The 12,026-nt window shown below is 41.6% G+C and overlaps 1 protein-coding gene across 1 annotated transcript in view; it reads left to right on the top strand.

The window, feature by feature from the left end:
• The window catches only part of zbtb8os (zinc finger and BTB domain containing 8 opposite strand), a 34,246-nt gene extending 28,417 nt beyond the window's left edge, over positions 1 to 5,829 (top strand). Inside the window, exons 6-7 of the mRNA XM_066679570.1 lie at positions 4,606 to 4,642; positions 5,163 to 5,829. Of these exons, the coding sequence (XP_066535667.1) occupies positions 4,606 to 4,642; positions 5,163 to 5,249 (124 nt within the window). The 3' untranslated portion in view covers positions 5,250 to 5,829. The remainder of the gene's footprint in view (positions 1 to 4,605; positions 4,643 to 5,162) is intronic.
• Positions 5,830 to 12,026: the final 6,197 nt, after the last annotated feature.

The following is a 12,026-nucleotide window of genomic DNA, read 5'->3' as shown; positions in this document are numbered from 1 at the left end:
GTGCTTTTACATTCCTCCAGCTTGTGAACGTCACCAAAACCAGAGCAATGGCTGACGTCTACTCATTTATTCACCAGCTCTTGGGAGCCTCTCATGAAACAGAAGCTTCCTCAGAACATTAAACTGCGCCAGACATTTTAGGACTTCGACTTTTTCCTGTCTGCTGGGAAAGTCTGCAGTTGCGAGAGATCCAGTGTCCTTGCGTAAATAACAGACCTGTGTTATACAGCTGCCAGGACCATGATGTTGAGCTTTTCTGGGTTAAGTCACTGTCTGTGAGGAGTGTGGTATGTTTTCACAGTGACTGAGTGTGTGAAACTGTCCTAATATTTGAGTGAGAGTTTGATGCCATATAATAGACAGGTGCCCTGTCCAGTGTGAACATCAACCATGTTTTTGTGCTGGTGTCAGTGTTTAAAACTCCAGCAGCACTGCTGCGTCTTATTCCCTGTGTCCACTCACTGTCTACTCCTACCTAGTTGTGGATGTAAAATCAGAGAATAGCTTATCTGTCTCTGCACCTGGCTGGATACTTCTGGTTGCCGAGTCAGTGAGCTCCTGAGTCTGTCAATATTACGCAAGTGATAAAGTTTTAAAAACCAAAGGAACATCTTAATCAAGCAACAATATTGGGTCCATTCTAACACCACTGCTCACACAGTATCGTTACACACAAATTTAGCGTGAACATTCACAGTAATATTGTCAATTCCAGGCTGATGAATCTCTCCTGGAATGCCTATTAGAACCAGCACACAGCTGGTGCTGTTCAACTATAATAAAGTATTGACCTGGAGACATGGAAGCTTATGTTTGGCGTTGTTTAACTAAAAATGAGTCACCAGGGGAAAAAGTTAGATATTACCCTTGTGAAAGATAGGTCCTGGAACAGCCTTATAATTTATAAAAGGATTGGACCAAGCACTGACCCCTGGGGTAAGCAATAAATACTAAGATTTAAAGGAGAATAAAAGTGCATCCAATGTTACATATTCCTTCAGCCGCCTCAGAGAAGGTGAGATCCAAATGTAATGCATTTAATTCCCACAGTCTGCACATGCTGCAGAGGAATATCACAGTCGACTCTATAAATCAAGTAGGGTACACAGGCTAAGAATACCAGAAACAGCTGCCAGAAAACGGTCATTTGACCTGTAGTTGATACAACGGCATCCAGTTCATGTTTCATTCATTCATTCATGGTCTGTAACCCTTATCCAGTTCAGGGTCGCGGTGGGTCCGGTGCCTACCCGGAATCACTGGGCACAAGGCGGGAACACACACTGGAGGATGCACCAGTCCTTCACAGGGCGACAAATCCACCAAATAAGGGGAGATCAAATCTGAAACGTGTTCCTGAAATGAGCAGGGCAGGATTTTCTGAAATGTACACTCACAGATACACACACATGCACTCACACTCAGAACAGAGGGCGGCCACGGGGAAGTTGGGGGTTAGGTATTTAACAGAATGAGGGGTATTTCAGCCATGAAAGTTAAGGGATGAGAGTGCTGTTCCTTCAATTCCCCACCCTCTATTTTTTAACAGGACATGTCCGAAATCAATAAACTGGCAATGCTACACAAGCCCACTCCAGGATGTGTTCCCCGACCGATTCTGGTTAGGCTCCAGACCCACCGTGACCCTGAACTGGATTAGCAGCAACGGACAATGAATGAATGCTACACAAGTTTACCCATGGTCATAAACACCAAAGGAAAACCTTACTGAAAACATACAGAATGATATCCATACCGTTTTAAATCAATATAACAATTAAATCTGGGTTCTGATGGTAGGAAAATCTGCAGTAAAATAGCCATCATATTAGAAAACATCACCAAAGTGCACAGCGCATTACTGAAATGCAGCCAACAGCTAGAAACAGACCGTACTGTGTTCATTATTCAATCCGTTTCAAACAGAGCAGCAGAGCGCTTACAGTTTAGTTTCACTTTCGTTTCTCCAGGGACATTTGCTGCCCATATGTCATGCTATTTTTAACATGATTTCTCATGTTGTCACTGAAGAACTTTTTTTTTTCTTCTGTAATTGAACTTAAAAAAAAAAAAAAGGTTGTAAGTAACATGAGATAAGGTAAGAACTCTTTCCCGAAGCCCTATCTATACCCTGCAAACTCTCCGTGGCTCACACACTCACTGCAGTTGGCGCACAAGTCAATGTGAGCTAGTTTCTCCGCTCTGGGTTTGATTCTGCTGATCCTCAAGTGTTCGGCCAACGTTGAGCTCACTTCCCACGCAGATCCAAGAGCTCCAAGATCTTCTGCATGTTCTGGCCCTTCTCACACCACCTACCTCAAACTTCCCAGCTCGCACCCCCTCCATAAGTGCTGCTGTGGACCTGCCTCCCGCTCAGAGCTCGACGGTGTCTTCTTGCTGCACGGCTTCCTGACCATCGATACACCCTCTTACTGCACGCTGCCTCTTCTCATCATCCCACCCCTCCCCTTTATTTATTTTTTTTAAATTTAACTTTACACTTATGTAGCGCCTTTCTAGAAACCCAAGGATGCTTTACAATGGACACAACTCTCGACCAGGAACGACCGTCCACCTGGAGGACTGCATCGGGCACTAGGGTTTAACCCAGGATAGCGCGCCAATCCATATCTGGGCTCACACTCATTCACTCACACACCAGGACTGTTATTTCAGAAGCCAATTCATCGAACCTCCATGGGAGGAATCCCATACAGACACGGGGAGAACATGGAAACTCCACCCAGATGGGACTTGAACCCAAGATCCCAGCGCTGAGAGGCGAACGTACTCACCACTAAGCCACCGTGTCGCTGCCCTTGTCATCCCAACCCCTCATCCTCCACTCACCCTCTCCTCATCATCACACCTCATCTGACCCTTGTGTTCCGTACCCAACTTCTACATTTAAAGCACACACTTTCTCTTTTCAGGTGCCGCTGTAAACCCTCATCCCAACCCCTCCCCTTCTGTTCCCTCACTGCTGTTCTTCAGCACCCCTCCTTCAGGCTTCTCATGCACATCATCCTTCTACATCACCCTTCCACTTCTCACATACTCTTTGTAGTTTTTCCTTCTTTGCTTCTGGAACGGCACCTACCAACCATGGACCTTACAGTTTTATCAGTGCTGTTCCCTTCGTAGTCTTAGGGACTTTAATGGCACTGATGCACGTCCTGCCAGCCCGATTATCTCTGCTGTCTCACGATCAACTCTGAGGTCTCTATTGTGTTGTGGAAATGATACCCCTTTGCCGCTGCGGTACTTTGAGAACTCAGATTATCCCGTCACACCTTCCTCCACTCTTAACAATTCCATCATCTTAATCCGTAAAGAACATTTATGCTACTCCTCCACCATCTCATGGGGCACAGTCATGCACTGATTTATTAAAGGCAATTTATTCATGGACTCACTAAGCAATTTTTCGCTCACCTACGCAGAATCCAGGACTGCCATTCTTCAGCACTTACTACTTAGCATTCCTGTAATTTTTGGGGCTTTATACACATTCCAAAGCCCCCCCAACTCCTACCCAAATATAAATATATATCTCTGAGTTCACCTCCCTGTGAACTCCCTGTGCCTTAACATACATGGTCATTACTAGCAGACTGAAGTTATGTAATAACACATTTTTGGCAGTAGAACCGTGCACAAACTCCTCCACTGTGCCTTACACCCTGTGAACTCATTTTCACATTGAACAAACTCGCTTTCCACCTCCACCCCGTCTCCATTCTTTTTTTTTTGCAAAATGTTTCTTTTCAATGGATATATTTAAGAATTTGTGAAGCTGAATGGTCCACAACAGAGAACTTGACATGAATATTTCTATCAAACCATTGGGAGTGTGGACTCCTCTGACCATAGCACACATGTAAACTCTATTTTACACTTTCTGAGGTGTGTTTTGGTTGACTCTGATGTACGGATTTCTACTTGTGTAATAGGGTTTCATGCAGCAGTGGGCTGGTTAAACTGAAATGGCTTTCTAAAGACCTTCTGAGCCCATGTGGCAGTATTTACCACATCTGCCTGATGGATATTCATGCAGTGCCACCTGAGTGCTCATCGGTCATGCACATGCAGCAGTGGTACCTGGCCTTGTTCTTTAAAGACTAGATTCATCAACAGGGTTATGGACTCTTTGAAATCTTGCACAGAGAAATGTTGTTTTTGAACAATTCTTAGAAAGATTGGTTCAAAATGGTGAACCAAGGCGTGCTTTGCTGCAGATACTGAGCCTTTGTTTGACTTGTATGTTATATTCCTCTGGAACATTATAGCGTAACCTGTGTAGTTCATAAACGTCTTAAACACTCGTATTTTGTCTGTGTCCTTTTTGAATGTGCTGTATGTATCCAATTCCTAATTTGTTTATCAGTTAATCAGTGTCAGTCCTAGGAATCCTTATTTTGTGTGTTTTTCTGTGAAAGAAAGGTTTCCAGGTTTCCCTGAAACAGGGTGGGTATTTGTTTTTCATTGAGTTCAGTTCAAACAAACCTGCCATGCTTTTGTGATTTTAATTTGATTTATTTATTGATGTATTTATGTATATATATTTTTTTCTGATAACTGCTTCATTTCCTCTGTCTTCTGAAGCTGGGGAGAGGAATTCAGTCTTTCAAAACATCCCCAGGTCAGTATTGATTCAGCTGAATATTGCATTACACAGACAGCAATTTCCAGTAATAGTGACACATTCTATCTGGCAGGGTTTTTTTGTACCCAGTAACATGTCTAATTCAGACACATTAACTTTATGGCACTACCTGCATGATTAATGATCCATGTGGCTGGACTGTCATGGTCAGTGGTGCCTTTGGGTCTACCTTTAGCCAACTTGCTATCTGTAGTTAGCATACAGTTAATATATATATATATATATATATATATATATATATATATATATATATATATATAGTTCAGTGTTATTTGTGCAATTTTGCATCACGATTTCTTTATAATAATTAGCTTCATTAACACTGAAGGTACAATACACAATGACCACATTTAACCTACAGAAATATTAAAAATGTTTTCTTCCCATTTGTAAACAACATAAAGCTAGTTTCACACGTTTCAGACCTAAGAAAGCAACAAAAAACAGCAGCAAAACCAAGCCTCTGTGAATGAAATTGCTACGTTCTCTTTCTCAGGGCACGGAAGTGAAAGCCATCACCTATTCAGCCATGCAGATCCAGGACAACGAAAAACCAGAGATCTTGGTCATCATCGACATCTGAGCAGAGCTCAGATCTGAGAGATTCATTTACTCCTTTATTAGGAGCTTTCTAATCTTAATATTTTTATTTATACTCAAGTCTACAGTCTGATGAGTCTACATTCACCTCAGTTGTGTTTCCTCCATTCATATTTAGGGTATGTTCCTCTGTCTGGTGTGTGGTGTGTTGTTGCTGTGCTGTTTTCCTATTGGATCACACCATAGACTCTGGAATGAACTCTTATTATTTCTAATCAAAATGGTCCAGAAAGATCTCAGTGACAACATCTTTAATTAGTCTCTGGAGACAGCCTCCTTCAAAATAGCCAGCGTATAATTGGTAATGTTGCCCTTTGTCTAGTTACTTTTATTTTCTGGAGTAACAGAGGGTTCTTGACTGTAGTAAATGGAGTATGGCCCTAGAATCCTCAAGAGTCTGGCAACGCAAGACCAACTCTCACTGGAGTGTAGTTTTAGACTGTACCCACTTCTACTTGTACATTTTTGCCTGTACTTTCTTATTCATTGAAATCTCCAGCACTGATTAATGAAAACATCCTAAAAGCGATGCTCTGTACTTTATTAAAGAACATATTTATTTATATTTTCTGTTTTTGTTTGAAGGATCACATAACAGGAAACGTCTGAAGTCCTTGGGAGAAATTTTAAAATGCATCCCAGCACTGAGCCGCGTATACAGATATCCTCCTGGCATTTCCTAATGGGGCCTTTTGAGAGGGAGCCTCTGAAGGGTTGCCGTTATGTCGTTAAAGTCACTGTCCGCTGGTTTTTAAGTGTGTAATATTGTATCTTAAAGATGCACCAGAGAATGATCATTTACCCCAATATCTGAGCTGTGAGGGCTTGTCTAATCACAGAATGATTTACACTAGCATCAGCATGGTATCAGTCAACAACATGGCATGAGTAGCAGAGTGATCTCACTACCCGGAACTGGCCAGGGTGGGTTAGGACGCCCCTGTAGAGGACGAGCGGTGAGAGGAAGCCAGTGGTAAAGCTATGATCTATGAACAAAACATTCAGATCCCAACTAACGCTGCACTGAGAACACCACGCTCTACGCTGCTCCAAGAAACCCATCTCCGGCAAGTGAATTGTGCCGAGGTGGAAATGACAGTGAGACCTACAGACAGATCTTGATAAGGAGACAAGAAGGAAAGTAAGTGTTTACTGATACGCAGCACATCATGTGTAAAATCGAACTGACTGATAATATTTAGAGTAAGTGATCGGAGCCGTTAGATCATAACAAAGACATTTTTCTGATGTGCCTTTATTAAATATCTCGTTTAAACCAATTGGAGGAAAGGCATGAGGAGGCTTTTTCTAGCCATGGCTGTTCAGGTTTTGTTTTGTTTACATTTGCGATGCTTGGTTGAATCACCAGGTTTAGATCAGTGTGTAGCATTTCCTCGCCGCTTTGGTGAGGCGTCCACAACTCTAAACTTCCCTGTAATGATTATACCAATGCCTGGTGTCGCTGTGATTTCGTAAGCTCCGGTTATTTTCAACTTCATCCATTGTTTGTTCAGAATATTCTCAGCATCTGCTGCAGGACATTGTGAAACAAACACACTATTCTGAAGGCAGACCAGTTTGCCGGTTCTAATTACACAATGTCAGACCCTGTTTATGAACAAAGTGCCAAATGAGTTATTTCCTGAAAGGTTTTTTGTTTGAAGACCATGTTGTTTGATTTAGACATCAAGGGAGGGTGCGGGTTATGGTTGTGGGTTTTCATCATCAGGATGGTGGAGCTGGGGGAGGTATTTAATGATGTAATATATAGCTCAAGGCTAACCTCAAGTGTTGAATGATGTAAGACAGTAAAGTCCAAAAGATGATCTCGGAATTAAAAACGTCTGGCAGCTCTAGGGAAATGTTGTGCTCAATAACAGCATACAGATGAGTATTTAATGTGTATTCTGCTGATTAATTTACTATCATTAAATGCTATATCATAGCAGTTATAATAATTGGGTGAGGGATTATGAGTAAAGTTTTTGACCACAATCTCACCCATGGTCTCTTATGAAGGACAAGAATACAAGGTTGAGGGCTGGATATTTTTGGTTTATGGGCTGTTCTCAGAACAGCTGTGACAGTCTAAACAGTCTAAAGCTCTAGCTCCGCCCTGTCTGGTCTACTGTGTTATGGCAATGCGTGTTATTTTAACCAAGATCTCTTATGCAATGTAAATCCATCAAGAATGAGACGGCTATCCTCTGGTAAAATTACATTATACCTCCCCGTGTAAAACAAATTACATCCAAAGAAGGACTCTTGTGCACAATAGATTACGGACATCCACCTTTACCCCAGTTCCTGGTGTGTTTTTAACTGAAAATGAACTTATTGCATGTTTGTTATCAGCAGAATTTAGAGCCAGGTGTTATCTTCAAATAATCACGTTGTGTATTTCTTCTGGATTTTCCAAAGACATGTCTTGAGTTGCAAATAAATATTTATTTATTACACAACAGAGCAGTGTCTTTACAAGCTCAGAAGAACCTGTGGAGACAGAAGATGACTGTGGCACATCACCATATAAGGAAGCCTTGGTCTGAAGAATCATGCCAAAAGGCCTTCAGCTTCTGCACAGAAAAGTAAAAGGAAACAACTGTTCCGAGCAGAAATATTTTCACTGGACTGCGTCTAAATCCGAACCTTCTAATAGTGAGGCATTAGTCATGGCATGTCTTCTACCACAGTTTTAAATTCCTGGGATGATGTTTGCATGAATAAGGGGTTAGGAATTCTTATCTGTAATGTTCCAGCGTCCAAGGAGCCGAGTGTGGTCAGCACCTGCACATTTTCGGGAACAGTATGGGATCTGTTAGACTCCCCTCTCCGAGCTGGCTCTAAAATGTGGCACAAATAGAAAAGAACGGATCACGTTAGTTAACAGCAGCTAACCAGCGAGTCTTTAGTCTCAGGTAATAAACCTGTATCGATGCAGAGCTGTCTGTTAAATCCAGCAGCAGCACAAGGTCAGCCATTTACTAGAGGTGGCCGATACCGGGGATACCGCTACTCTTCGCCACAAGTAAATACAGGGGCAGTATCGCTGATATCGATACCGCTACAGCAACTCTTCGCAGCAGCGCGGTTGGGGAGGGGCTTGAGTATTGATCAATACCAGCATTGGTATAGATATTATCGATATTTGGATCGATCCGCCCACCTCTACCATTAACCCTGAGCTCTTATATTGGAATGATCCACATAATTATGTAATGGGCTCAAAAACCTTTGAGCAAACAATTGCTCTGTAAGTAGTGAACGTGTCGTATTCGGAAGACTACTGCTTGCTGAATAAATTCAATTTTAGTTGATTTTGTTTGTTTATTTATTTATTATTAATAATGAAATGAGTTCACTTTAATCCGTTTTTAAAATCTCTAATTAAAGTGGCATCGTATGAACAGACACTTTCAGCATCTTTTGGATGTTTTCAGGAACAGGTGAAAACAGTGTTCATACCTAAAGCACGTTATTAGACTATGGACACTTTAATAAAACCAGATATTTACGTCAATTTCTTTTGCTCTCATTTTATGAATGAGGCACATCGTGTGGATCTGCAGGCTCCCAACTTCTGGGGCTTATGTGTGCAGTTTAAAGTGAATTCCCTACGTATTAGTTTCAGTACAATAAAGCTGTGTCTCAAAGCCTAGCCTGCAACCTCAGATTGACAGACTTCCAAACTCCTTTCCTGAAGAACAGCTGTCATCAAACAGAATCGTGGAACAAGGCGAAGAGGATGTGTGCTGTTGTGAATAAAAAGGTTGCAGGGGTGGTTTCAAACTCAAACTAAACGGAAGGAGGACAGCACCCATTTTAAACGCTCCAATCCAGAGACTCTAGTTCTACCGAGTTATGAGTATTTTTCTTTCATGACGTATTCGAAAAGTAAAGGACAAAGCTGTTACATTAGAATCTCTCTCAAAACCTCTGTGTACGAAGGGGCTGTCACAGTGAAACAGCCGAGAGGGGCAGCCCAGCTCAAGTGCAACCCAAGTTGATAAGATACAGGTACTGTTGTGTCATATCCTGTGATTTTAGGATATAGTTTCCTCGTATAAATAACCGAATTTCCAATAAAAACTAGAAGAAAGAGTATTGCCTGCTGGTTTGATGCAAGTCTTGGATGTTTCATAATATTCTTGGGTAAAGTGTTGGTAAGTGAAGCAGATGTTCCTCGAGGGGCTTAGGAATGTATTAACATAAGAGGCCTGCTTTTGATCTTTCGTTTCTTTTGATCTTCACAGACAAGTTCTTAGAGGAACAGAAAATATTTTATTTTGAAGTAAAACAGAAGCTGAACAGAGACACACTGGCTGCTGACACCTAGTGGCCTGGACGTTTTAGAGATTCCATACTAATCTTATTGTATTCATGTGAAGGAAACCCACTCTATGGGTAATCCAGGGACTACAAAGCATGGATTGAGTTTCATAGACAAGGTAAAATATTATGAACTATTACTTTCGAGAACTGGCTTCATTGTAATAACTAATAAATGTATAATGCTGAGGTTCCCATCTGGTTTCACTTTGAGGCCCACATTCCCAGGGGCATTAAAAGAACCCTCTACGCTGCAGGGTGCAGTTCTGTGTTTATCCTAGCTAGTACAAATAGGTTCGAGTCCAAACTCCCCCCTGGGCTCAGACGCTGCAAGAACAAGGGCCAGACAGAAGACAGAATCTAATCAGTGCTGTACCGTCTGTTTTGGTGCACACTTGACTGCGCTGTTCCTCTGGAGACAGTGGTGACATTCAGATGCACTGCTTTGCCTCTGTGTTCAAAGTTGACTCTGTTTCTTCCTAATCCCAGCTGGTGTTCCTTCCTTGTGCCCAGGGATTCCAGATAGGTTCCCCTTTGCTTTCCCTTTGTTTCTAGTAACTTCACAGCATTTACATTTGCTAATCCACAGTGAGTTTCCTAGTTCTACATGACTGGATGACTGCCCAGGATTGTTAGGTTAGGTAACCAATGCCTGCATTAGGCAAGGCTCATTTATTTATGGAGTAAATGTTTATATAAAATGGAAATCCAAAGAGTTTTACAGGAGCAGTAAAAACTAATTGTGATAACTGTTCATTCATTCATTCATTGTAATTGTTTACAAGAGCCTACACTGGGTACAAAGCAGGAGCAAATTCTGGATGGGATTAAAAGTTACATTCAAATTTAATATAATTAACTAAAATAGTGCAATAAAATATGTAAATAAAAACTGCAGAATAAACAGTAAACGCCATATTTTAAACTAAGGTGAAGGCCTGTTACAGAGCCCTCTGAGGATTTACACTGACCTCGACATAGTCTCTTAGTTAGACAATTTTTAGTATAGTAGCTAAATGCTGCTTCTCCATTTTTAGTTTTCACCCGAGACAGGGCTAACTGACTCTGAGAGTACTGGCTCTGGTACTGGTCCAAAGTGAAGCAAAGACTGTTTCCCTCTACATGTCATGCCAATATAGCAGACTTGTGATTGGTCCTTTTGGCTGTCAGTCCAGCTGCGATAAGCCAGATCCCATTTTTGTAGAGTCTGGTCAAGAGGAAACATTAATAATTTAAAAAGAATTGGACCAAAATCAAACACTGGAGGACACCCCTAGTCACTGGCTCATTCTCAGAAATGTGGGTCCTGCCGAGTTGGCGTCATCCGAAATGATAATCCTGTCCATCCAATAAATGATGACTTCTTGAACTTCCGGTTTCAGAGAATTTGGAACAATGTGGTATTGAACTCAGCAAAGTCCAGATGTTAGGCCCGACATAAAGTCAATGGCCCCACAAGAGCCAAGTTATTTCATATGGTGCCTCTTCATTACCTTACACTAGTGTCCATTAAATCAAGTTGCACCAATGAGACAAACCATTCATACACCTCTTCAAAACCAGTCAAACTGAAGTGAACACTCTGCACATCTGTCTCATCCCCCTGAGGTACAAGATACTCTGAGCACAGAATAAAATGCCATTCATTAAAGGGAACATTACGAATGTGAGGAAAATGCATCTCTAAGCTCCACGTCTTTTAAGGTGGAATGGTATACTTGAGGGAGAATAATGACTGTTGTTGGTATGAGGCTGAAGTGTAACTTGTCTGTAAGGTTTTATTCACTGTTTGAATTACAACATAAACTCATTTGTAACTTGATTTGTTTAGTTTTTTAGCACTGTCACTAATGCAGTTAGTCATCTCCTGAATTTCAGAGACATTTCCACCTTAAATGATCCGAAACAGCAAAAATAAGTCAATATTAACCACCTATGAAGCAGGAATAGAGCAATCCCCATTTCGGTTAATACTTTTCAACGTTTGGAGTTCTCTCCATTGTGTAAAACACATCTAGATGCCTCTGCTGAAAACAGAGCATGAGAGAGAATAGAATACTTTGTTCTCCACATTTAACCCAATCCGTGCAGTGAAACACACATTTTCCACCCACAGTAGTGAACAGAAGGGGACAGTGAGTACACATGCCCGGAGCGGTCGGCAGCCCCTAGCCACGGCGCCTGGTGAGCAGTTGAGTGCTAGGTTCCTTGCTCAAGGGCACTTCAGTCATGACCTGCCAGCTCTGGGGATTGAATCAGCAACCTTCCGGTTACACACACAGTTCTCTAACCACCAGGCCACAGCTGCCCCAGTATTAGTATGCCATACTAATATACTAATTAGTATACTATACTTGTGTAGTATACTATATATAGTATAATGTACAAACTAGTATACTGGACCAAGACAGTTTGCTTTTTCATTCATTTA

This window comes from Hoplias malabaricus, chromosome 8 (assembly GCF_029633855.1).
Source record: "Hoplias malabaricus isolate fHopMal1 chromosome 8, fHopMal1.hap1, whole genome shotgun sequence".
NCBI lineage: Eukaryota > Metazoa > Chordata > Actinopteri > Characiformes > Erythrinidae > Hoplias > Hoplias malabaricus.
Note: the sequence above shows the minus strand (reverse complement) of the source record. Positions and strands in the feature narration are given on the sequence as shown.